Source organism: Metarhizium robertsii, assembly GCF_000187425.2.
Source record: "Metarhizium robertsii ARSEF 23 chromosome Unknown MAA_Scf_39, whole genome shotgun sequence".
Taxonomy (NCBI): domain Eukaryota; kingdom Fungi; phylum Ascomycota; class Sordariomycetes; order Hypocreales; family Clavicipitaceae; genus Metarhizium; species Metarhizium robertsii.
Genome location: NW_011942181.1, coordinates 1 through 25,257, shown reverse-complemented (window position 1 = coordinate 25,257; position 25,257 = coordinate 1). Strand labels below are relative to the sequence as shown.

The following is a 25,257-nucleotide window of genomic DNA, read 5'->3' as shown; positions in this document are numbered from 1 at the left end:
CCTCCCGATACATCCGACCAGCCCTTTTGTGAAGCCAGATGCATTAGTCTGTACGGATAGCAGGTTTGCCAATAGCTTCGCGGGACAAGACGGCAGTCAAACGGACCGGCGACTTGACGAACGTGGCGCCGGTTTATCACGCCACCGTGATGCGGGGCAAAAGCATATCACAAATTCATCGTCGCCCATTGGGCCGATTGTCCTTCCGCTTTGAGCGTCTTGCATGACGACTTCATCATGGCCAAAGCAACGTGAAAATGGGGAGAGCGAAAACAGGTTTAGCACGGGGTCTCGGCCGCCATGGTGTGTGAATCAGGTATAAGTGCTTCTCCATCGGCTTTCCCCTCCGCGGCCCAGATGTTGACAAGTTTGAACGCATCAAACATTGACTCGTCTGTTGCAATGCCTCCCCAGCCCAAGAAAGCTGCTCCCGCCAAAATGAAGACGACGAATCGCCCCGACGAGTGGAAGATTGAGCAGGGGCTGTCGGGCGCTGTGCTCCCGCCCCTGGATATGACCACGCCGCAGACCAAGGCTCTTCCCATCCAGACCTTTGGCCCACTGACCAAAGATGAGAAGGCTATCAAGGCTGTGGGAGACCCAAACAAGCTGTTTGCCATGGAGAGAAAGGGCTGGACGGGGTACGTGTGACCTTGGTCAAGACTGGACGTGTGCCTGTGGCCGTCCTCGCTGATTGTCTGACTTGTGCAAAGCTTTGTCGAGTGGGAGAAGTATCCCGAGAAAAAGGCCGCCGCCCATGCCATCCTGACGGCCCAGACATTCCCACCGAATCCAGAGTTCCAGCTCGGTCCCATCCCGGGCACGAACCCCGTTCTTCCCGGCACGCACTGGAAAATGTGGCATCACGCCGTCGGCGGTGAGCTGACCAAGGTTCCCGACGACTCCTGGGCTACCGTCCTCAAGGAGAAGCACCCCGACATGCTGCATCTTCTTCAATTTCCATACAACGGGGAGCCCCCCAAGCGCCTCGTCACCGCCAAAGAAATCACCCCCAATTCACTTCACTTTGTGAGAAACCACGGCGGTATTCCATTGATTGACAAGGACCACTACAGCTTCCTACTCGACGGCCTCGTTGCCAAGCCCAAGGAGTTCACTCTGGACGACCTCATGGATGAGAACAGATTTCCGCGAATGGAAAAGGCCATTACCATTCAGTGCTCGGGTACGCGCCGTATTGAGCAGATTCTCAAGTATCCCGGCCAGGGCGACGAGGTTCCGCAGGCACCTTGGGCAGAGGGCGCCATTGGCACCGCCAAATACGTCGGCATCAGTCTGAAAAAGGTCATCAAGGAGTGCGGGGGCTTGATTGACGGGGCCAAGCACTTGGAGTTTTACGGCGCCGATACCTACTTCAAGGATGACAAGACGATGAATTATCTCGTCAGTGTTCCGTGGTCCAAGGTCAAGGCAAACGAGGTGATGCTTGCATGGGAAATGAATGGAGAGGTCCTTCCCGCCATCCACGGATACCCCCTTCGTATCGTGGTCTTTGGCTACATCGGAGCCAGAAGCGTCAAGTGGCTTTATCGCATCAAGGCCATCAAGGAGCCCTCGCGGGCACCAGTCCAGAGCCAGGAGTACCTCTACTTCCCACAGCAGGTAGGAAAGCACAACCTCAAGATGACTGATGGAATCCAGATCCAGGAAATGCCGGTAAGCTCTGCCATCATGTCCCCATGGACCAAGCAAGTGTGTATCCACAACGGCAAGATTCGCTGCAAGGGCTGGGCCTACTCTGGTGGTGGCCGGTGGCCGGAGCGGGTTGAGCTGTCCAACGACGGCGGCTTCAACTGGTATACCGTTCCCCTCGGGAACCTTTCCAAGAAGCGGAGGTGGACATGGCGTACCTGGGAGTTTGACCTCCCATGCGACGTCGAGGGCTGGGTCGAGATTGTCTGCCGATGTTGGGACAACGCGCTCAACACGCAACCGCCCAATGTCCGTACAGCCTGGAACTGGGGCTTGCACGTCACGAGCTCCTGCCATCGCATTTCTGTGTACAGTGTCAACAAGTCTAAGCCGCTCACCAAGGCTCGGCTTGATGAGTTTGAGCAGAAAGGCATTCCGTTTGCCCCCCTTACCGTGCCTCTTTCATTCCCGTCTCAAACGTGGGAGGATTATGAAAAGTTCTGGCAAAACAATGATCCTCGTGACGCTGAAGATGACTGAGTGATGAGAGTCGCAGGTGTTGCAGTGAGACTCTGCTGGATGGCGTGTCAAAAACTCAAGATCAAGAATGAACCTCGAGTGATTTGCAGTTCTTTAGCTAGTTGAAGTTATTGCAAGACTTTATACGCTGTCTCGGGCCGCCTTCTACTCGATTGCTTGCTTCATTTCACCAATACTGCTGCAGTATGCGTCCAAGCTTCTACCATTTACGAATATCTCTTGTCCCACATCTCAAATAAGAGCCATCTCTTCACATTTTTTTCCGTTCAGGTGCTGACAGAAAACACCATGGTATCTGTATCTACCATGACCAAGATTTCACAGCCGGATATCACCTTCATCTCATGGCCTATGAGAAAGGAGTCAATATGCTAGGCGTAGCCAATACGGCTTTTGTTTGAGTAATGCTTGCTGTAATTCCTGTAGCTCAAACATCCCTTAATAAACTATTGATGGGGAATTTTGTACAGCTATCAGACCTATTCATGGCACAAGTCGGCGTCAGACCTCACAGCCAACCATGCATGCTATGGGAAATTCATATGCATCGATTAGAAAATCGTCAATTGTGGAATTCTCACTCGAAAGGCGCCGAGAAGTGGCTCGGCCTGATAGTCAGCACGTTTTCAGCCAAGGTAGTTATTATTCTAGCGAGGGTTCTGTTTCCCCCAAGTATATTAGCTAAGATGGAACGTTTAAAGTAACAGATGCCACCGTATTGTCTGCCCAAGTACATATAGACACGCTTGCAAGTATTAGTAACAAGACTTCGGCACATCAGGCTTGAGTTGATCACTCCATATCCCTTCTGATGCTGTACCCGAGACCTGCCATCTACGTTACATCAATGCCCCTGAGCAGGTAGAGACGCATGGAATATATCATGTCAACTGGTAAACTTTTTTTTTGGGGGGGGGGGGGGCCTAACAGCTCTGTGGCTCACGTCATTGATGTCAATGAAGCAAGCAATTAATCGCTTTTAAGTTTATGAAACAACACCAGTTGACATCTCATGTCGCATTGCATCTCTCCTTTTGTGTAAGATATTAGTAAGGAAGGAATTAAAAGGGAAATTGGTCTCATAAGAGCAGATTCTAAATTACTCCGTATATTTCTCAATTAACATGTGTTGCTAATACGAGAGGACCTTCATCTCGCAGACCTACCCTGTACCTCGCAGCGCAGCTACATGCAGACACTAGCGACGTGAATTCTCCACGATTTCTCGACATGAGAGCATCTCGTTGGCTGCCTCGTCTTGAGGCTGTTTCTGAAATCTGGGACATGGGCATGTGTTTCCACTGCGGGCAAATGAGCGAGTTACCCCGAGCTCGGCCAGGGCATGGGCAGCGTATTTCATTGGACGGCATGGTTCCCCGTGTCATTTTCATGGTTGTGTCGAGTTTGCGTCGGGAGCAAGCGGACCAGGGTGGTAATCCGTAATCTGGAATCCGTGATCCTCCAAGCGATCAAATCAATGGGCCCAAACGCCACAGCAGGCTAATTGGACCAGGCCAGTCATGCCAGTAGGCGTCTCCGGTTGGCTGGGCCCTGTTCTCGGGTGGAGTTTCAGGAGTGAAGCGTCAAAATGATGGTCGTCTCGTCGTGACTGCCTGCCCCTTCGATCTGCAGACCAGTTTCTCAGCCGCACAATCGATTCCTGCTGTTGCTGGCTTCGGGCTGGTGAGACACCGAGGACGAGCCAGCAAATGGCACGCGCCTCAGACATGGACCTTGGAATGATGCTCAGCATTGAGCACCGCATTCTTCTAGAATGTGTTGAGATCTGGATCCGGATCCGGATCCGACCAGGCACCGGGCTTGACAAATTCAATCGCCTGCCGTGTTTTGGACAACAACGCCGCCCAGGTCGAGAAAAAGAAACGAGAGGCGCACGTTCCGGACACGCATCCATGGTGAATTGCGTGCGTGTGCACCATCGTCTTGCATTTGTCAACGCGTCATCTCAGCGCCGTGGTTAGCACTCAGCCCTGGACGCAAGGGCGCGCAATTTTGCTCAATGTTGCAAGCCCGTACGCTATCGGTCTCGTTGCCTGACCTTGGTATGCCACGTTGCTCGGCTGTGTGTCTTGAACGCGGCCTTAAGAGTAAACCCCGGCGTTGGTGAAGTCTGGTGCAAAGTTTCGGACTCGGCAACCTGGCCGTGAGTTTCATTGACTGATTCAGCCCAAGTCCAAACTCCGCTGCGCCCTGGTCAAATGCTGTCCCCAAAGACGCCGTCGCAAAGGTACCAGACATGTAATGACGGGCGGAACTCCGCCAGGTGCGGAGGGACAGGCTCGAGACGAGCGCTATCAAGGCCATGTCGCACACGGGGGCCCGGCTCCGAACAAGTTTGGGCCTCACTGAAAGGGCTCTGATAACTCAGAGACTTCATCTCATGGCGCCAGAAGCATAAAAGAGTTATCCAGGCGCACTCATGGCTCGGTCTTGTTTGAACCCCGCGAGTCCGAAATGGCACCTGGGGGCTCCGCAACCACCTTAGTTTGCCTTGATGTAGCTCCAGGATCCCTGTGCGCCTGAGTAGTCCGAGTTTCGCCTGGTGGGTAACGCCGTTGCAAAAAAAAAGAAGATTCGGTGTAAAAAGTAAGAGTACCCGTTGTACTTAACCATCATGCAGGCGCCCAGGTGTCATCGTGAGCCGTGTCCCGGCTCTCGTACTTCTCGACAAAGTCAGCCTGTTTTTTTCACGAGGCGAAAGACCTGGACAACTCACTCAAACCACAGCGACAAGTGCTCTTCCCCAGAACCATAGAACTGGGAACAGGCACTTTATTTATCTTCACTCCGGCCTCCACGGAACACCGCCACGATGGTCTTGTCGGAAAGCTCCACAGACGTCACCTCCGTGTATTCCGGGCGGACGGGGAACAAGGAATCCGAACCCGGATATCCAACAAATAATGTCCCGTCTGAACAAGTCGAGAAGCAAACCGCCTTGGCAAACGTGGGGGAGGATGGCGTCGCCGCGACCAAGGAAGCCGCCGATGCTGGCTCGACGTCGGAAGCCAAGCCTGGGGAAGCGCAGGAAGATGAATCCGAGTATCCCGCGAGATGGAGATTGGGTCTAATTACCATCGCTCTCTGCCTGTCTGTGTTTTGCATGGCATTGGTATGTTGCTTCACGCCATATTCTTATTGGGGGGGCCGTCTTGTCTAAGTTTCTTGTTGTAGGACAACACCATCATTGCCACCGCGATCCCTCGAATCACCGATCAGTTCCACGCCATCGAAGACGTCGGCTGGTATGGCTCAGCCTACCTTCTCACGACGTGCGCCGTCCAGCTCATCTTTGGTAAACTATACACCTTTTACTCGGTCAAATGGGTCTATCTCTTTGCCATCTTCCTCTTTGAACTTGGCTCCCTCGTCTGCGGCGCCACGCCCAACTCCGTGGGCCTCATTCTCGGCCGAGCCATTGCCGGACTGGGTGCCGCCGGTGTCTTCTCCGGCGCCTTGCTCATCATCAACCGATCTGTACCCTTGCGCCAGCGTCCCATGTACATGGGCATCATTGGCTCCATGTACGGCATTGCCTCTGTTGCTGGGCCTCTTATGGGCGGCGCCTTTACCGACCACGTCACATGGCGATGGTGCTTTTATATCAACTTGCCCTTTGGGGGCGTCACCGTGGCCTTCATCATTGCCTTCTTGCGCCTTCCCAAGCCCAGGGTGGCCAAGACGAAGCTGAGCTTCAAGGAGCAGCTCATGTCCTTTGACTTGCTCGGGACCGTCTTGTTCATTCCCGGCATCGTGTCTCTGCTCCTTGCTCTGCAGTGGGGTGGCACCAAGTATCCCTGGAAGGACGGCCGCATCATCGCCTTGTTTGTTGTCTTTGGCGTTCTCATCGCGGGCTTCCTGGCGGTTCAAGTCTGGTTAAAGGAAAAGGCTACTGTGCCCCCCCGCGTCTTCTTGAACCGCACCGTTTGGTCCTGCGCAGTATTTGGTGCTTGCCTGGGTGCTGCCTTTTTCGTCATGGTCTATTACTTGCCCATCTGGTTCCAAGCTGTCCAGGGCACCACCGCCATCGACTCCGGCATCAAGAATCTGCCCATGATTCTGTCTCTGGTCATCTTCTCCCTGGTTTCCGGCGGCCTCGTCACCACCCTCGGCTACTACGCCCCGTTTATGATTGCCTCGACCATTCTCATGTCTGTCGGTGCCGGTATGCTCTCCACCTTTGACGTCAACACCGGCCCTGCCCACTGGATCGGCTACCAGATCCTCTTTGGTATCGGTGTCGGTCTCGGCATGCAGCAGACCATGGTTGCGATCCAAGCCTCCCTCGACGGCGCCGATGTGGCCATTGGAACCGCCATCATCATCTTCTCGCAGACTCTCGGTGGCGCCCTGTTCATCTGTGTTGCTCAAAATGTTTTCCAGAACAAACTTGTTTCCAACGTGGCCGATGCACACATCCAGGGCCTTGATCCAGCAAGCGTCGTTTCCGTTGGTGCCACCCAGATTCAGAATATGATTCCCAAGGAATTTTTGCCCGTTGTTCTCGAGGCCTACAACGGCGCCGTCACCAATACCTTTTACGTCTCCGCCGCCATGGCTGCTTTATCCATTATTGGATCCGCCTCTGTGCCGTGGAACTCTGTCAAGGGCAAGAAAATTGAGATGGCTGCTGCCTGAGCGCAGAAGCTATCCTGTGTATAATAGACGACTAGACACGGATCGGCGTTTACGGTGTATCATTTCTTCTTCTTTTAACCCATCAGTTGCTTCTTGGGTGCAAGGGGGGGTGTTCCACTCCATTGGATGATCAAGATAGAGTAAGAATCATATAGGCTCCTCTCTAATAGAGCATGAATACTTCTAGACTATATTCCTTGCTTCATGTTGCAAGTAATGTGCTTACACATGCTAACATTCTCCCTCCCAAGCTTCTCATGGAGCGACCACAACGGCCTCTTTATATAAGCCCTCTTCAAAATCTCGTGACAACATCAAGAATAATGGAGATAATGGGACGGAATATCTGGCCAGGCATCCACGCCGTCAAGGATAACCATCATCATCCCCCCCATCATGTGGTTTTGAATATGGCAATGTAGTAGCCACGCCCCGGGATTGGTCACATGGTACCGTACAACCACCCAATTCACGGCAGCTCTGGTTGGCATGGAGGTGAATGTATCCCGCTTCGGCGGATTCACGAGGTTGAATTGATCTGGCATCTCTCTCATAGCCCCCTCCACCGACGTCCATCGGAATGGGCCCGTTCCTGAACCAATCTGGTACATTTTGACGCCGTGTTTGTGAATGGGATGCGGTGGCATGGGGAATTCCGAGGCAAACAAGACAAGATCCACCCACGTATCGTTTTTCGTCGTGAGCATGGCATTTTTAAAATTTGTCGCATTTGGGCTGAAGAGAATCGGCTCAAGTGTCGTGTCCACCACTATAGGCTTGAGACCCGTCGTGTTCAATGCCCAGAGATACGACAACCCGTCCAACTTCATATGGAGCACATGGAGTGCGTCTGCCGTTTGGGCAACAGGATCGGCGGGGTATGGATAGGCAATCGTCTGGTTGAATACCACAACTCCAGGAAATGCCGGGTTGCCAACGAGATCAATGTACGGCTTTGGTTCTTGCGGGCTTGCAGCAACACCCGGCACGCGAAGAATTGCATTTCCGATAATGGTCTGCGGTGCACTGTTGGCATGAAACCGGATCTGAAAGTCCCCCGGCCTGGTCGGCTTAACCAAAACAGGGTACCTCTGGCCATTCGACATGCCGAGGGCTTGGACTTTTTGTGGCTCAATATACGATCCATCCATGGCGTACACCCACATGTCGTGGTCGTCAATGGCGACCACGCCGCTGACAAAGTTGATTGCGGCGACGACATCGAGGGCGAGCCATTCGTTTCGGCCAGGTAGATTCGCCCTGATCACTTCTGTGTGGCCATTCGTTTCTTCGCAGCCTTGATAAATGGGTGCCGGCATCGCACTTGCGTTGTATTTTGTGACATCGCCGGCAAAGGCAGCCAGGACAATAGGAGGCAGACAACTAAAGGTTCATCTATCAGCAAGAGTGTGAAACCTTGCGGCAGTCCCAATTGTAGTGTCGTCTTACCCCTTGTCGGTCAGCTTTTGGCCGGGTACCAAGGCCAGGTCAGCCTTTTGCGTAGGACTCAAGTGTGACATGAGTTCATCCTCTGGCAGGCACCTCACTCTTCCTTTTCCATTAAAGAGAATCGAGTCATAGCAAGTAATTTCGACGCCTGCTGCGGGTGTTATGTCCTCTTTCTCCCCCGAGGTGATGTGCATGTGGTCGTACACAATAAGTGGATGTACAGCCCGTTCGGCCCTTTCCATTCCCTCGATAGCACCTGGATCGTGGGATATCATATGGAATGGCTTCATGGTACCTGGCCTTGGGCGTATCAGGATGTGTCCATAGAGTCCGTCCTCAATTTGCCCCAGCGAGTGGGAATGGTACCAGTAACTTCCATACTGCGTGGCTCGGAAAGTATAGGTGAAGTTGCGCCCTGGAGCAATTGGACGCTGTGATACTCCCGGTACGCCGTCGGACCACGGGGTCTTGTCCATTTCAATTCCTTTTGGAAATACACGGTATTAATGCACTCGGAGCGTTGAATGGCTTCGGTTTGTGGGCACATACATACCGTGGAAGTGTACCGTTGTTCCAAATGGCGACTTGTTCCGTATGTTCACGACAACCCAATCGTCTTGCTCGACTTCAATGGCAGGTCCCGGGGATTTGCCATTGATCAGAAGCATTTGCTTTACCACACCATCTGGGGCATATTTTTGCCAAGTCACCGTCATGTCAAACACCTTGGCCCTGTTCCAGTCTGTCAGGTTGGGCAAGGCCCAAGCCACCAAGGGCGAAGCAATCGCTATGACTGGGAGTAAAAGCATCACGGGCCATTTCTAGCAGTCGCGAATACTCGGTATTTCTCCAGAGGGCGAGAGAAGGCCCTTTTGAACGAAGTCTTGGGGCGCATCCCCCCATATCTCGACAAGAGGTGTTTTACTCCCAAGAACCAACATTCCCATGTCGGGTGTGCTCTTCTCCTTTTCATCGTCTTCGTTTTCAGGGGGGCGGAAATATAGCGGGATGGTTGTCAACAAAGCCATTGGTCCAATTCCATGCTTGCGTCACAAAAATGTGAGTCGTTCATTTCCCGCTTCAACCTTCAGCTTGGATGGTTGTACCAACTAAGCAGATTCGGGATTGAAAAGTCGAGTGACGGCCCTTTAGAAAACAAACCCAAAAAAGACGGCCAATCATTTAACATGCAGAAAAGCGTACAATGGACCTTCATTCCGATTCGCGTCTGCCCGGTGCGCCACGTTCCATGCCCCAACTTGCATCGCGAGCATGAGCAGCCACTTGGTATGCGGTCAAGGGCAGCGCTGAATGAAACAATTGGAGCTCATTGTGCCAGCGCATACTTGGCCGAATCCATGCGCATTGCCTCACAATACGTGATGCGGATGGTTTTGCTGTACGAGGAGCAGGTTTGGATGGAAGCGCACCACCAGACAGGAATTCATGCCGAGGACACTTCTGCAGCCGATTTGGTTACACGTTGACGCCTCGTACACGACCCCAGGTGCTTCTTTTCTCATTGCAGACGGTATGTGGCGATGCCAGCTGAGTTCAATACTTTGAGACACCTACTCCAAGCGTAGAAATCTCCGAAAGGAATGGTCACACTGCACATGTGAGGCTACTTTTTTTTTTTTTTTTTTCTTGTAGCCATGTGATGTGGTCAAGTGCGCTCGCGTGTTCCGTAACACTGGCCGGATTCACGAGCTTGGGTCAGAGGCTATTGCCCGGTATTTCGTGAATGCATCATCAAGCAGGAATTGGAACACAGCAGAAGTCCTGATTCTATTTTTATGCTACCAGACATGTCCTGCGCAATCATGGCAGCCCGCGTCATCGGCCGAAAAGGTCCCCCATGTACATACGTCCATGTCCCCATCTGGCCGCGTCGTAGACTCGTGGCCCATCGTTCCATGCTCTAGTTATCCAGGCCAGGGCAGTTCTCGGACACAATGTCTGTGATTTCGCTGTAGGGATACGGGTCGATCCATATCTCGTCGAATCGTTTCTTGGGGTAGTCTTTGACGTTGTCGGCTCCAAGCGCCTCGGCAATGTCACGAAGGGCCTTGTGCTCCCAGCTGTGCAAACCCAAGTCAGCCAGCCATTTCATGGTCCAAGGTATTGACGGGTTTCGTCCAGGCTCACCAGATCAGGATGTTCCCAGCGCCCTTGTAGTTCTTGACAACCTTCTTGACACACTTGCTGTCATTGCGGTCGCACGACGTGTCAACCTCGAGGCCGAGGTCCTGTGCCAGTGGCGAGACGGTGTCGAATGGGCGTTTTCTCGAGCCGTCTAGATGGGCGCGCGCATTCCCCGTTAGCACGGCCAACCATCCCGTATACATGGCGCCATGGTTGCGCGGCTGGTTTATGCATACCTGGCTTGTAAGCCTGGGCCATGATATGGCCAACATGATAGTTGGATCCAGCTCCAAAGACATTCCTCAAGCATTGAGCGCGCTGCTGTCCTTTGATGCTCAATCCTGGCTCGTCGTCATCTGCGGGTTTCTCGCCATGTCGGATCAAGAACACCATGGGTTCCGCCGCGACGACGCCGGCAATCAGAGTGAGGATATAGGCAATCTTCATTTTGTCCCAACGGTGCACCTTACTTCTCCACGAGTCCACATTCTTGCGGCGGCCATCTGACAACACTTATACCCAGTTCCTAGTGCCGACCAAGACATGCCAAGTTGAAGCCTCCCACGCTAGAGCGTTCGGGTTTCGCATCGACGGGCTATTGACTGGTTGTCTTCCGCCCCTCGGGTCAGCCCGATGGATGCAATAGTAAGATCAGCAGGTACACACATCAGCCACCCTAAGTCCTTTTGGGGACCGATCCTAGTGCTGACCGAGCTGAGCATGCCGCCTCGGGCGCTGGGAAGATGACGGCGGGGTGAACTCGGGTGATTCTGGCGTCCAGGGACCAGAACATGGGAACATGTTGGGCCTCGCTTATACTGTCTAGGGTTGCAGTCATCTAGGATGCATGAGACTATTGATTCAGCGAGTGTAAATAGTGCAGCTTGTGTGCGAATATCTGTTCCTTTTCTCCGCTGCCTGTTAGGATCTAAATGTCCTCACTTCAAAACCTTGGAGCAACTTCTCATCGCCAAAATGGCCAGTTCTAATAAGCCACAGCCCTACGACCTGCGGAATGTTTCGTGCTGGAGCAGGGAGGACATGGCCAAGTTCATCAAGCTTCTCTTCCTTTGCTGCATCATCACGGTCATCTTGCAGCGCCCTCACCATTTGGTCTCGGATCGTGGCCCAAGTCATCAAGCGCATCGTCAGTTCACGCCCAAATGCCACAGCACCAACCGCAGGATCCAGCGTCGCGCCAGAGGGTGAGGTTTGGCCCCATGGTACCTTTACATGCCCGGGGAGGGTGATGAGTTGGCAAGGGTTCTCCGACGCTCCGTATGGCTCTCGTCCAAGGCTCATGCCTCCGCAATGCCGAGTTTGTGGCAGCACAAAGTTGATTGTCTGCAGATTGGGCAGGTAGAGTCTCAGCGACCGCAGAGCATGCTTCCACGTCTCGTGCATGCTCGCTTCCGACTGGAAGACTGCTATGTCCCGGAACCACGCGCGCCATTCGACCCCTACATGTTGAATCTGCTCTAGGCCCTCGACCTGGTACACGGGATCCCCGCTTTGTCTTTGTATAAATCGTCGCTGGTTGCGGTCGATGTAGAGCATGTCCCGGTCGGGGTTGAACCAGGCCTCGGGGCATTTGGAGAGAAAGAAACCCCGGCGGAGGGCGGCGGCTCGTGATTCTCTGCACACTCGTGTGGCTACGGGATGTCGATGCGCCATGTGAAACGTGAAGCGCTTGACGCATGGCGGGCCTCGTTCCGGGTACGTTGTGATGGAATCTCTGACGTGGAATAGGCGACCGGGCGGCAAGGTCGCTTCCCAGACGAGCTCGCGGATTTCTAAAGGCAGGCCTTTGAACTGAGGAATCATGTTGACTGACGCGCATGCCGTCATGTTTCTTCCATCTTTGCAACGGCCCGCCATTGTTGCTTGGTCTGTGTCGCAACTTCAAGGTTCGGGTCGGTAAGCGTTGTGCCACACCAGCCAGCGGGTTGTTGAATCGGACGGCGGCCACGGCTTTGCTTTGGGTCAAGTTTTCGATGCCAAAGATAAGGAGGGCTTAAATACAAGATGCTGAGCTAGTTTGCCTTTGGCGCCTGTCCCCGATTTTGTGTCGCAGGCACCTGGATTTCTGGTGGTCGAGAGCCGCGTCGTCCATGTTCAGCCCCAGGCACCCATATTGAACCAACCATCCATTCATGGGCTCCAGGAGACTGCAACCACGAGGCGCACTCGCCTCTAGCTAGGTGCCCGAGACCCTGTTGGGCCATGTATGTATGCATGTCTTGGGCATGTCCGTTTTGTTTTACCCACCCAGCCAGGACGGACTGGTTGAGTGAGTGAGCCATGGCCATGCATGATGACGGAGTAAGGTGTGAAAGCGTCATGGGTCTCCAGCCATGCGTAACCCAGTTGGCGCTCGTGAGCGGTGATGGGCAGTCTGTGCAGCCCTAGATATACCTGTCAATTGATCCCTTTGAGTGTGCGAAGGTGCAGTTTGGAATGCGCGGACAAGGCTCATTTCCAGAGGCGACTGGTGAGAACCAGATTTATTAACATTTTCGATTTGCTGAGAGAGCGACATCCCATGACCGGATGGGGACTGTCTTTGCGACAAGCCTTGTTCACTGATCAACAACGATGAAAGAAACAGTAGGTTTGAGCATGGAAGTAACCCGTTTCATTAGCTGTTCCAGAGGCACGTGCATTACCTTTTGCTACAGAGATCGGGAGACATTCCGAACAAGGTAGTCCTACTCTTGTACCTGGGAGGTTGTTCCAGTTGTACACGGCACCTCTGGCATATATTCTGCCTCGGCAGGCCAGAGCATCCGCTCTTGTTACAAACTCATGGACGTTGGATCTCGTTTGCAGGAGGACGAGAGCACACTCTTCACGTGGCCAAGATACACATTAGCTTTGGGCACCAAGGATACGGCGCAACAGCCAACAAACTTTGACAATGGTGGGGGAAGATACCTTGAGGAAATGCACACCGATTACGATATTTTGGAATTTCTCATTACGACATACCCTAGAGCGCCAAAACAATTTTTTCTCCAAGTGGCTTAAGCAGCTGGCTCAAGTCGACACAAGTCCCCAGCAAGGTGACGACACAATGGGAGCACTCGACGTCAATGAGACTTGGCAGAAGCCTCTAGATATACCGTCTATTCTGAATTTCTATTTCACCCAGCGCCTCACAAGCATTTAAACGTCTCTGGCAGGGCTGTTACCGGCGAGAAATGGATGGCGAGTCGCCTCTTGCTGTTGCGACTCCATGACATTTTCCCATTCTTTACAGGCAGTCTTGGCGTTGCGCTACTATCAAAGTTCTTCAGAGAGCACCGTCTTATTTCGGAGGTAATCATTCCTAAAGCTTTCGTGTTTGGACATGCAGACCCGACGAAATCATCCATACACGCCAGCTCTTGCCATTGGCACTGTCTATACACAGGTGCAACGGGATAAGCAAGCGGACCTCTCAATGCTGAATCGCTATGAAGATTTATTTTGGTGGGGACATGTACCAAATATAGCGCAAAGAAATTATATAGATACGATTAAGTATTGTCTTCGAGTTCTCACAGTTAAGGGGGCCTGGGAACCTGGGTTCGTAGAGTCGATGGCAATCTATGCTCGGCTGGTCAACACCACCAAGTTGAAGCCCACGATTCTGGATATTGACTCCATTAGCCCCATGGTAGCCAATGTAATATTGACAATTGTGTAACATGAAGACAACTGGATAACGTTTCGTATTGGATACTTCAAGCTTATTCATCAGCTTTTGAGGAACACGAAGAATATTCGCAAATCATTCTTCATCTAAGCTTAGGGGTGAACAGGTACATAAAATATCCAGGAGTAAAATAGCAGGATCAAGTCGCTCATTGAGGCAAAAGTAATTGTCAAAATACTAGCTACAGGCAGAGCCAAATTTCTGTTACAGGATCAAAAGCTTAAAAGATATCTTGTTCGATGGAGGGCCCTCCACCTTTGCACAGGAATTTCAAGTTTCTACATGTACGCAATCGTGTTTGGTCGATATTGCGCGACGGTGTGTCTAATAGACTCTTTGTAATACTCCATGTCACTCACGTGCTATCCCGAAGAATCTTTCCTGGCACTACTTGCATCTACTATTCATAACGCTGTGATACGTCTTGATGAACTCTGTATAGCCGCCAAACGATACGGCAAAGGGGTTAATTGCAAGACGAACGATTCCTTGGGTTCAAAAGTATTACCCTGTATGCTGATGTTGGCCATGTTCCCCGTTCGATGCTGTATCAAGTGATGGAATCAGTGAGAGTACTAATAACACATTTTGATGGCATGTGACGTTTAGGCCTGATGCGCGGCAACAGATCTGCAAAACAAACTAGCATTCTCATTTTCGTGGTAATGAGCTTGCTTCTTTGCGCCTCATAGTTTCTGCCCCCGTCAGCCATAAATGGAAATTCGTTGCAAAAAACTTGGCGATGCAACGGGTTGTCTTGCAAGCTGCAAAAAGCAAGAAGGATTTATTCTTAATAAATACTGAAAGCATTTTTCGGACATGGCATCACGTCCAAGTCTGTGGCTGTGCTCCGCCAATTATGTGAATTGATGTGTAAGTTGTGGAAACTGGTAGCGCTCAAGATTTCGTTTACTAACGCCACGACTCCAGGGCTTTATACTGGGCAGGCAGATTGCTCATTCACACGGTTCCGGCGCCTCTCTGTTTCTCCTCTGATGTCCATGTGCCTAGGCAGTCCAGAACACCAGTAAATATACGAGATCCAGAAAAGCCCATCAGGCTGGCTGGTCGAAACTGAGCCTCATTGCCGTGAATTGCTTTGAATGTGACCAGGGATTTTATTACGACCTGTAGCTACGACGAGAGAGTCTAATATCTTTTCATGTGGCTGTTGGCTGTTCAAACATGGCAAAAAATAGCAGAGTCTTCACCTAGGCATGAACCGTCACCGGCATGCCCCAAACCTTCATGAATTTCCTATTCATCAATGATCAGACCACTATTATCTCGCAATGTGAATCCAAGCTCGTCTCCTTCACGCTTGCCCAACTTTTGCACAAAGGCAACGTATATGTCGGCGATGCGGCGGCACTCCACACCCTTGAAGGACCAGATGCCCGAGAATTGGGAACAGTACTTGTAAAGGTCCTTCTTAAAATTGTCGTCGATCCGAGTCCTCATATCGCTTGTGAAGCGCTTTTGAGCTTTGGTGTTGCGGTAACCGAAATCGTGACGGTGGCAACTGGGGATGAAGTTGAAGCCGTCGGGCTTATCGGGAGACCAGGAGCAATTGTCAGAGGACCAGTTACAGCACGAAGGATCCTTGGCGTTGCGAGATTTTTCGAAGATGCCGATGGAGACTGCAAAGATGGGATTATCAGTAACAGCGCTGGTGCAAGTTGCGCGGTTCTCCAAATGGTGAAGAGCCTTGGTGGGAGTGCTAGTAGGTAGGACTGCAGTGGTGGCCACAAAGACTACTGCAAAGATGGTGGAAAGGGCCTTCATTGTAATGATGTTATTTGGTACCAAAAATTATATTGGGAAGGTCAAATCAAATTAGGAAGCATGCACATGGTAATGGTATTTGTAAGAGCGAGTCCTGTCTGTTCATGGGCTCAGCAAGAGTAGCCAGAGTGCGGGCGCCGCAGAAGCCCTGGTAAGTGGGAGAGAATCATTTTCCAGCGCAGAAGGGTGTTCTCGTTTATTTTCAGGCTTCCTTTCTTCAACTTCGCAGCGCTTTCCTACAAGATGATGGAGCGATAAAGCTGACGGCAGTTGGGGAAGCGGCTGGCGCAGTTCAGTGTTTGGAGCGTAGAAGATACTGCCGATTTGACTCACTTGTCTGCTACCAATTGGGCGGGGATTGTCCTCGGGCTTACGTATGATGCTGATGGCCATTGATTGCATGACTTGTGTTGCCCATCTCGGTATAGTCTCAGTACTGGAGCGTCTTATTGACTAGTCAGTAGCTCTCTATCTATTAGTAGTATTTACCTGCCTCTCTATGGTCACGTACGACGAAAGTTGAGGAGTTGAAAATAGACGACAGGATTATGCCTGGATTTATGTGGTGGGAAAATAGACTGAATGAGAGGCTTGGAAGCTACTTGGTTATCTGTTCAGGAAGCCAAAACTAGCAGACACTTCGACGCCGCAATTCTTCAAGGTAATAATTTGAGGCGACGAGTGCTTTTCCATCCGGGGCTCGAGTTACATCCTATAAAGAGACGGATGTTAGCGCGTATTAAATGAACGCAAGGGAACCAATGCTGTTGCGTGGGACGTGCCTATCAACTGGCGTAAGACCTAGCAGTCTCATTCCATTTTCCAAGACCTGACGTGCGCCTTCATAAAGGCCAGCCCGACTAAGCATCACATCGCGGCCTTCATTGGTGCCAGTAACTTGTACGACGTCATAGCAAGACGAAAGTTGATGTGTCAGCCGGAAGAGATATGTTAATATGGTTGAAGGCTCCAGGTTGCGCAGTGCAGCGGCGGCCACGTCTGGGTACTGAGCAATCAGACGGAGTAAGTTGACGCAGTGTGGTGTGTCCGAAAATTGCTCCTCCAGCGACGTTGGATGGCGAAGGCAATGCTCCGCAACCTCTTGACGCGTGAGGCCGGCCTTGCGAAGAATCGAGTTGACGCGAGCATGACTATACTGCAGGTACGGACCAGTGTCTCCTTCAAAGGAAGTCATGCGGGTGATGTCGAAAGGGTAGTTGTTGATACGCTTGCCGGACATGTCTTGGACCATAACGGCGGATATGCCAACAGACTCGGCCACTGATTCAGGGTCCTCCACCTGGGCATACTTTGTAGTGTTTCGACGCATAACGTCATGCATGGCGTCCCTAGACTGGTCAAGTATGTCACCAAGGAGTTGAACATTGCCTAATCGAGAAGACATGCCCAATACCTTGCCAAAATTTATGTGTTGCAGTCGACCAGCCAAGTCAGAGCGACCCATGAGCTCTAATGTTCTGAAAACACGCTTAAAGTACAGATCTTGCTCGCAGGAGACAACGTATATCATCTTGTCAAAATTATACTTGACTTCTCGCTCAAGAATCGCTGCCACATCCCGCAGAAGATAGGTGGTGCTTCCTGTGCGTCCACGGACGACAGCCGTCCCTAAGCCCTTGAACCCGTATTCTTCAAAGTCAATGATCCATGAGCCGTCGTGCTCCTTGTAGACACCTTTTTTCTTTAGTGAGCTCTCAACCGCGTCCACTGTAGTACTCTTGACTTGAGACTCGCCAGAATATTCGTCAAAGTCAATGCTCAGACGTGCATATGTTGCGATATACCTGTCGATACTTATATCCCTAAATCGCTGCCAGAGTGCAATGGCGTCTGTGTCCCCTGTCTCCATACGGCGAAAATAGGCGTTTCGCTGGGCGTAGAGGCCTCTAGATTCGATTTCGGACGTATCGCGGCCCTCGGCGCGGGCTTTTTTGCTCTCCTCTTCCTCTGGCTTGAACAAGGCATTGATTCGGCGTACACGTCGAGCAAGTGCTTCAGTGGCTCTTGGGCCAGCAGCTGTTCGGAGCCAAAGCGCTCCCAGCCGACAGCAAGCAGGCCAAACTGTTTGCCCCAATCCCCTAGGTAGTTGACCTTGGTGACGTCCCAGCCCATGCTTTCATACAAGTTGGCAATGTATGCGCCGATAATCGTGCTTCGCAAATGGCCAGCGTGGAATTCCTTGGCGATGTTGGGTGAGGAGAACTCAATGATGATTTTCTTTCGTCTCTCTGTTGGGGCAGAAGAATCAAGGCCCATGGTCAAGTCACGCCCATACGCCTCATGCCTCTCAAAAAGGTAGGGCAGGATGAGGTGTGACAAGGATTTCGGAGTGAAGAAGAAGGGAAGATGGATGGCACTTGCTGTTGGGTGTTGGAATAACGGTTGGTTTTCTGGGAAAGACGCGGCCAGCTCGACGGCGTGAAGGTTTGGTTTTGGGCCTTTTAGTCGCAATCGAGGCACGGGAAGTACCAAGTCCCCGTTGGGCAGGGTGTTTGGTAGCTGGATGGACTCATAAATAAGGGTGGCATCACAGCCTGTCAAGTTGGCTAAAATATTGGTGAGGAGAAGGCGGTATATGTCGGTTGGCCGACTCGGAGTGTGGGCGTTGGGAAAGTCTGCGCAAAGTGACTGGAAATTATACACGCCGATTTTGGTGAGCAACGAGCCAAGGTCAGTCAAAGTCAATGTAGACATGTTGAACGTTGCAGTCGGAGGATTCAGCGAGGGTGATGGAAACACATGGCGGACTGACTCTTTCAAGTAGATGTCGCACCTCTTTGAGTCAGAAGTTTCTGGTTTCTGATGGGAAGAGCAGCGCGCACGTGATCCCGGATGAGTCACACCTGCCTGGGCTGTGAACATGCAACATTGAACATTGCAACAGACGGGTCACCAACACATGCACGTATATTTGTGCGACGCACGTGCTGAGAAATCGCGGTTTTAATATACCAGACTGTACATATTCAAGCGGGTGACATTGCTCGGAATACATGCGGGTACTACTAATTCTTTTGGGTCCAATGTTTGCTGGTGCATGTGGGTACTGGTCGTGACTTGCTGGCTTTGTCAACGGCGGTGCTTTGGGTGGCTCGCCCACCAAATGGCACATTCAGTCCCGCACGCATGATGTTGAAACAAATAACCGCCCAACTTTTCTTGCACGCAGATGGCCAAAGACACTGCGTGCGCTGCCTGATTGTGCGTGTTTCAGAGTTCCTGCAGCAGCCGTGAACACGGAATGGACGGCATATGGATTGGCCAGCGCAGCACGACGCATCAAACCGATGAAAGCGCTTAGCCGCCGTCGCGACAAAGCCGCCCATTCAGCGCAAAATGGTTGGCTGCCATGGCCAGTTTGCTCCTAGAGTCGAAACACGACCTAAAGCGGCCGCCTTTTTGTCCAGAATCTGCACCACTGACCCTTTGTCAAAAAAATCCTGCTCAAGGTATTAAAACGAAGCTTGTCGTGAACAGCCGTCTTGTTTCTTTTTCTCACCATTTCTTTTGTCTTGACATTGACTGCCACCTGTGCGCAGGAGCTGGCCTTGACGATTGTGTTTGTCTCTTATTTATACACGACGCTGCTGCTGCTACTGCGTCAACCAGGCTCATCCTCAACATCGACCAAAAATCCTCTTGTACCACAACCACCACAACCTTTTTTCTTTAATTTTTTTTTTTTCAATCATCCAAAGGAAGCACAACCACCCAACACCATGCCAAAGTTCACCAGCACGTTACAGACGGCCCGGCAGGTGGTCGACATTGCCAGCGCTGTTCGAGGCGCAAACACGAAAGAGGTAGCCCGCGGCGTAGGTCAGATCGCCTTGAGCCAAGGCATCGAGCGCGGCAAGGACGTGAGCAAGACATATGTCAACGCCTTCGAGATGGTTCCCCGGCTCGTCCTGCGAGGACTACAGCTCGTCCTCGCCCTCATCATCTGTGGCTTCTACGGCAACCGGCTCAGCAGCGAAAGCAAGGGCGGCGAGGGAATCGGCCCCGTGTGGATGTACGGCGTCGCCGTGGCCGGCCTTTCTGCAGTGACGGCCATCGTCTTCGCGGCGGCGGCATCGCTCGGCGCCATCCCTTGCGTCGGCAAAGTGCTGAGCTCGTTCCAGCCATACCTCCTTTGGTGGTGGGACTTGGCGCTGTTTGTTCTGTGGATGGTGACATTCGGCATCTTTGCCGGCTTGTTCTTGAAGAGGAAGAGCGACGACCCTTATAGAGGGAGCAACACGACCGCCATGAAGATTGCGCTTTGGATAGATGTTGCCAATGCCGTTTTGTGGTTCTGTTCAGCCGGTTACTCGGCCTTCAAGCAGTGGACGGAGAAAAAGGCGGATCGTATGGCGCACAAGCTGGGGCAGAAGATATTGAGCAGCAAGGAATCATCTCCCGCCTAGGGCTGTGTCGGTTCTGCATGGCGCGGGGGACTTTGTGTATTTGTATATTGTCAAGTCAATATTGTGCATCGCATACAGCACGCTGGTTGGGCTGTAGGAGCATTTTTGTTGCGTTCAATGTTGAGGCGCGGCATCGGGATCCAGTGTGGAAATGGGAGCCATCATTTGTACTAGTAATTTGTGTCAATACATCTAATCACGGCCATGTGTTGCCCAGCTTGAGCCGTCAATAACATGCATGTGCCCCGTGCCACCTTCCGTTTCCTGCAACGCCACTGCAAGTCGGCATAATGGGTCAACTGGTCCATGCCGATTAAGTCAAGTTAGCGTTGTGGTGGTGGATCAACGGCGAGAGCAAGCGGAAGGCGCTTTAATGTTTCTATTGACTACTAACAACAGCACTGGGCCTGCATAACTGATGTGCCGGGTTATTCGGCCCCATGCAACTGCAGATCATGTGTCAACGGAACATTTGAATTGATGCAAAATTTTCTAGTATTTCCACTCCACAGCACCGGGGCCAGGTTTCATTTCCGTGCCAAGCTGGCTGCCATCTACATCCTATTGGTAGATATAAATAATAAGCCTAAACCTCCCAAGAATTGTACGTCATCGTCATGCATGTCATTGCATGTCGCCGCGCTGTCGGTTATCGGACATTTGGATAGACCTGTGCATGCGACGAGGCCCACGCAATGGCAAGGTTTTTAGAAAGGTTGTATGTGTCTGATGTCTGATTGACTTGATGTACTCGCTGGGGGGTGTCATGACCCAAGCCACGTGATGCATCTTTCCATATGAACCTCTGGTGATGGACTATGCTATGAACAGAGGAGTTGGCGGCGTGTCGCAAGAGAATTTCGCCCGTACGCCCATGTTATTCCATGATATTTCAAATACTTTGGGGCCATCGTATGAGTCATGATACGAACGTCGTGTACCTTGAGCCGCGGAATCGTGCTATACACGCTACTGGTTTGCGCCGCAAAGGATGGTTTCGTAAACGCTCTCAGACCTTTTCCGTGGAATTACATTCAACAAGGTCGCGCATAAACACCCGACTCTCACTTTTCAAGTGGATATTCTTGTAGTTTGCATTGACACAGCAGAGCTGGGCGGCAGCGCTGCGCCAAGCAGCAGCCACTGTCATTGACTGATACGATGGCGATTGAGCTTGGTGGACAGAAAGAAACTCGTCTTTATCCCTGGTAAAATGAAACTTGTATCCATTCGCATCATTTTCAACTGGGCAGTGCATCATCCATCTGACCAACATAGGTTCCTGCATGAGTTCCAACCCCTTATCTGATATACACACGTTCCTCCATCCGTTCTCACCCTTGTACGTTCAGCTACAAGTGACCTGACAGGCAAGTTTATGGGCTGACCAAATGAGGAAGGTCTGAATTGTATATGGACTATCCTTCCTATTCCCTTGTTTCCTACCGGGCATTGCTGTCCGGGCAAAGAAAAGGGCGTGTGCAGGTAGGGGAGCGATCCAAGGCGGCATGGCGCGCGAGGTTCGTGTGACTAGCTACCTACTTAGGCAGGTATCTATTTGTGCTCTTTTCAAAGTTACGCAAGGGTGTTTGGCTTGGATACGAGGGAAGCATACGGGTCAATTCAATGCAATTTGATGCTCATGATTTGCCACGAACTAGCCCGATTTGGCCAGCGCAGATGTCGGGCGCAGCCCTACCGGTAGTGCCGGACTCTAGTACCGTCCAGGCAAGAGCCTGCACATGTGAGCCGGCACTGGGGCCCCTTGTGACTGTCTGGTTCAATGTTCCATGTCAATCGAGCATGGAGACAGGTTCCTGTGTCGCAACAAGCACGACGTCTTCTGGGTCGGGCGTAGCCCAGGCCACAACACGAGTTGCCGCGACTTGGTGATGCCTACGCGTCCCTTGTCCTTGCTTCCTTGTTTCACGTCTTGGTATACATGTAGATGAGAGGATAAATAGTCTTGTAAGCTGCCCATCCAAATTATTGCGTTACAACTTTATCGACAGTAAGCTATCTTGTCTGGTTCTCTTCCACAACCCTCCCCCTGGCAACTCACCTACGATATCTCGCTACAATGGTACGAAAAGTTGTTACCGCACTGGCCGTCGCGCTTTCCGCCATTTCGGCAACGGCAACAGCCATCGATAAGAGGATTGTCGGCGGAGAAGAGGCTAAAGATCTAAGTCAATACCCATACCTCGTCAGCGTTCATCCAATGGGTGGTTCGTACCATTTCTGCGGAGGCATTTTGTTGGACAGCACTACCGTCCTTACAGCTGCTCATTGCCTCTACCGGCCCGTAAAGTGCCTTGAAAAGCCGGAAGAGTGTCAAGGCGACGTCTTCCTCGTGAGGGCAGCATCTCTGGTAAACACACTCCCCTTTCAGTCATCAGCTTATCCTCTTAGCCACCAAGGTGCCCTAAACCGTTGGCAAATGACAAAATGTTGATCAGCACAAAGCTAATTATTATACAGGACAGGGAGACGGGCGGAACGGTTTCCGAAGTGGCATCCTTCAAGATACACCCTAGTTACGACGGCCATGTAAATAATGCTTACCCTCACGATATTGCCATCTTGAAATTATCCACCTCGATTCAAGAGAGCAGCATAATTCGTTATGGTTATGCGAAGCTGGCAGCGAGCGGTTCTGACCCCGTACCTGATTCCATCGCATTAGCCCCAGGCTGGTAGGTCTGATGGAGTGCACAACTACACGATATAGCCGGAAAAGACGCTGATGTATAGTCAAGGGGCTTACTGGAATTCGGCGGTCCTATGCCTGATAAGCTTCGCCAGGTCTATGTTCCTATTCGGGCTCGCGATAGCTGTAAAGACGCCACAGAGGCAATGGTATGCGCTGGGGGGGATGGCAAGGATACATGCACCGGGGATAGCGGCGGTCCTCTTATCGACCGGGAATCGGGACAGGTGGTCGGCATCGTGTCATCCGGCGTCGGTTGCGGCGGTACTGGGCTGTATACCAGGGTTGCTTCGTACATCTCCTTTATCAACGAAAACCTTGGGGACAAGGGAACACCAACAAGGGAACAGCAGCTTCAGGACCACTGTGGCCGCTCCGGTAACGACAAAGATGCCTGCATGTTCGCCGCCCGTCGCTGCACGGGCCAAGTCAAGCCCGACGCAACAATGCTGGAGTTTCTCCAGTGCGTTGACGTGATGCAAGTTTGTGGTGAGCAAGATGTTGCGGACAAGACGGATCAATGCATCGCCAACGCGAAGGTGTGTAGAGAGCAGGAGAAATTGCCTTTAGGCGATCTAGACAAGCTTTCTCAGTGTGCGAAGAAAGATCTTTAGGTGGGAAGCATGTTCTCAGGGCCATGCGGCTATGAATAAGTGTCGCAGGCTTCCGCTCTAGGAGGAAGAATGTCTTCAGAACAGACAAAGATCAAAATGTATTTTGAAAATAATGTCACTTCAGCATACATTTGAGATGTTCTTGGGTTTGTCCGATCTTCATGTCGAGTGACTCTAAGAGACGGCAAGTCTGTTGTTCAGTCTCCTAAGCGCACAAGCGCCTCAAGTACCTGAAAATTGGCTTCACATCCAAGTGATGAGTTTAATGCGGTCAAAGAATATTTTTTATATTATTGCTAGCGCTCGACAGTGATTCGAGTGGCGAGTTGCGTTTGCAAACTGGTTGACAGCATTAATACTAGATTTCACGTGCCATGGTCACACAGATTCTGATTTCAGGTCGCTTATGTAGTATACAATGAAATTGAAAACACTTTCCAGCGTCGATTGTAGTTGAAACTCCAGTTCTGAAATATTTGTGTTGTCAGAAATTATGTACTTCCAGTCCTGGGTTACCCTATCACATACCCTACCAATAGCGATCGCGGTAAGCTCAAGCGACTTTCTCGTGAATTGCAGATCCCAGATGCTCCTCGAATTACTATCAGACCACAAATTAGTCCACGACAAAAACTGCGTCAGAAAAGGCTGCTTTCATCAAAGATATCGTGCTTTCTTCGTTGTATGGCGCCTTTTATTTTGCAGAAGCCTGATCCAGCCCGAGAAGTTTACAACCATGAGGAAGAATGTTATGCTCAACAGTCCAATCGTCACCGCGAGCCAGGTCTTGAGCCTAAGATTCATCAGGCCTATGTTCATGGCGAAGAAGGATGTAGTCAAGGAAAGTGGTGCAAACAGGAAGGCCAGAAAGGTGAGTTTGCCGATCCGCTTGGATTGCTCAGATGCATTCTCGACCTTCTTCAAGTTGATGTTGTTCATAAGATTCGAGATGGCATTCTGATATTGCGCCTGCAACTTTTGTACACGTGTCTGCAGATATTTATATCGCCGAAGGAAAGACTTCGCCGGCTGAGATGCTTTGGGGTCTTCCGTGCTGGTAGTCCACCAGCCAATTCGACCAAGAAGCTGATGAAGCTTCAGCCAGGCACTGACCTGTTCAAGTTGCCTTTGCTGTCGATACAATATATCTTTGCTGTATCTTAGGTTGGAGAGCATGTCAAAATCCTCGTAGTGCTCGTTATCAGGGAGTCCGGCTAATTTGTGTTCGATGAGATTGAGAAATTGGTTCACGCAAGCCGTGGTAACGTTAAACACTTCGATCAGAGCATAGAGCGGATCTGATGCCATGAAATTCTCATGCAGAGTTCGACTATATCCGTCACATAGCTGCGATACCGCTTCTGCAGAGTTATAAATTTATTAATAGTTGACTCTATATACTTAAAGGTAAGCTTAGTAAAAAGAAAGCTAATATTATATAAAAAAGGCCTAATAAATTATAAAGCCTAATAAAAGGGCTTTATACTAATATAAAACTTATTAGTTATATAGCTAAAATATATACTTAGGTAAGAATTTTAAGCCTAGGTATTTTTTTTATATATATAAAGTAATTAC

At 51.2% G+C, this 25,257-nt stretch overlaps 10 protein-coding genes across 10 annotated transcripts; 4 read left to right on the top strand and 6 right to left on the bottom strand.

Annotated features, from left to right (window-relative positions):
* Positions 1-402: 402 nt before the first annotated feature.
* MAA_10435 (sulfite oxidase) lies at positions 403-2,193 on the top strand (the record flags this gene model as incomplete). The annotated part of the gene is made up of 2 exons (XM_007828433.2): positions 403-641; positions 714-2,193. 2 exons carry the CDS (start codon positions 403-405, stop codon positions 2,191-2,193), a joined length of 1,719 nt encoding a protein of 572 aa, XP_007826624.2.
* Positions 2,194-5,026: 2,833 nt separating this feature from the next.
* Positions 5,027-6,852, top strand: MAA_10434 (MFS transporter; the record flags this gene model as incomplete). The annotated part of the gene is made up of 2 exons (XM_007828432.1): positions 5,027-5,326; positions 5,389-6,852. The coding sequence occupies 2 exons, from the start codon at positions 5,027-5,029 to the stop codon at positions 6,850-6,852; spliced, it is 1,764 nt and encodes a 587-aa protein (XP_007826623.1).
* A 314-nt stretch (positions 6,853-7,166) lies between these two features.
* Positions 7,167-9,329, bottom strand: MAA_10433 (multicopper oxidase; the record flags this gene model as incomplete). Its single annotated transcript, XM_007828431.2, has 4 exons — positions 7,167-8,235; positions 8,302-8,785; positions 8,855-9,088; positions 9,140-9,329. 4 exons carry the CDS (start codon positions 9,327-9,329, stop codon positions 7,167-7,169), a joined length of 1,977 nt encoding a protein of 658 aa, XP_007826622.2.
* An 893-nt stretch (positions 9,330-10,222) lies between these two features.
* MAA_10432 (uncharacterized protein) lies at positions 10,223-10,893 on the bottom strand (the record flags this gene model as incomplete). Its single annotated transcript, XM_007828430.1, has 3 exons — positions 10,223-10,382; positions 10,450-10,597; positions 10,683-10,893. The coding sequence occupies 3 exons, from the start codon at positions 10,891-10,893 to the stop codon at positions 10,223-10,225; spliced, it is 519 nt and encodes a 172-aa protein (XP_007826621.1).
* A 474-nt stretch (positions 10,894-11,367) lies between these two features.
* On the bottom strand, positions 11,368-12,270 carry MAA_10431 (uncharacterized protein; the record flags this gene model as incomplete). Its single annotated transcript, XM_007828429.1, has 1 exon — positions 11,368-12,270. One exon carries the CDS (start codon positions 12,268-12,270, stop codon positions 11,368-11,370), a length of 903 nt encoding a protein of 300 aa, XP_007826620.1.
* Positions 12,271-15,400: 3,130 nt separating this feature from the next.
* MAA_10430 (Phospholipase A2) lies at positions 15,401-15,928 on the bottom strand (the record flags this gene model as incomplete). The annotated part of the gene is made up of 1 exon (XM_007828428.1): positions 15,401-15,928. One exon carries the CDS (start codon positions 15,926-15,928, stop codon positions 15,401-15,403), a length of 528 nt encoding a protein of 175 aa, XP_007826619.1.
* Positions 15,929-16,667: 739 nt separating this feature from the next.
* On the bottom strand, positions 16,668-18,643 carry MAA_10429 (arginyl-tRNA synthetase; the record flags this gene model as incomplete). The annotated part of the gene is made up of 2 exons (XM_007828427.1): positions 16,668-17,835; positions 17,928-18,643. 2 exons carry the CDS (start codon positions 18,641-18,643, stop codon positions 16,668-16,670), a joined length of 1,884 nt encoding a protein of 627 aa, XP_007826618.1.
* A 1,025-nt stretch (positions 18,644-19,668) lies between these two features.
* On the top strand, positions 19,669-20,355 carry MAA_10428 (uncharacterized protein; the record flags this gene model as incomplete). The annotated part of the gene is made up of 1 exon (XM_007828426.1): positions 19,669-20,355. The coding sequence occupies one exon, from the start codon at positions 19,669-19,671 to the stop codon at positions 20,353-20,355; it is 687 nt and encodes a 228-aa protein (XP_007826617.1).
* A 2,080-nt stretch (positions 20,356-22,435) lies between these two features.
* Positions 22,436-23,679, top strand: MAA_10427 (Peptidase S1/S6, chymotrypsin/Hap; the record flags this gene model as incomplete). Its single annotated transcript, XM_007828425.1, has 3 exons — positions 22,436-22,726; positions 22,837-23,051; positions 23,115-23,679. 3 exons carry the CDS (start codon positions 22,436-22,438, stop codon positions 23,677-23,679), a joined length of 1,071 nt encoding a protein of 356 aa, XP_007826616.1.
* A 657-nt stretch (positions 23,680-24,336) lies between these two features.
* On the bottom strand, positions 24,337-24,987 carry MAA_11810 (reverse transcriptase, RNaseH; the record flags this gene model as incomplete). The annotated part of the gene is made up of 1 exon (XM_011412998.1): positions 24,337-24,987. The coding sequence occupies one exon, from the start codon at positions 24,985-24,987 to the stop codon at positions 24,337-24,339; it is 651 nt and encodes a 216-aa protein (XP_011411300.1).
* Positions 24,988-25,257: the final 270 nt, after the last annotated feature.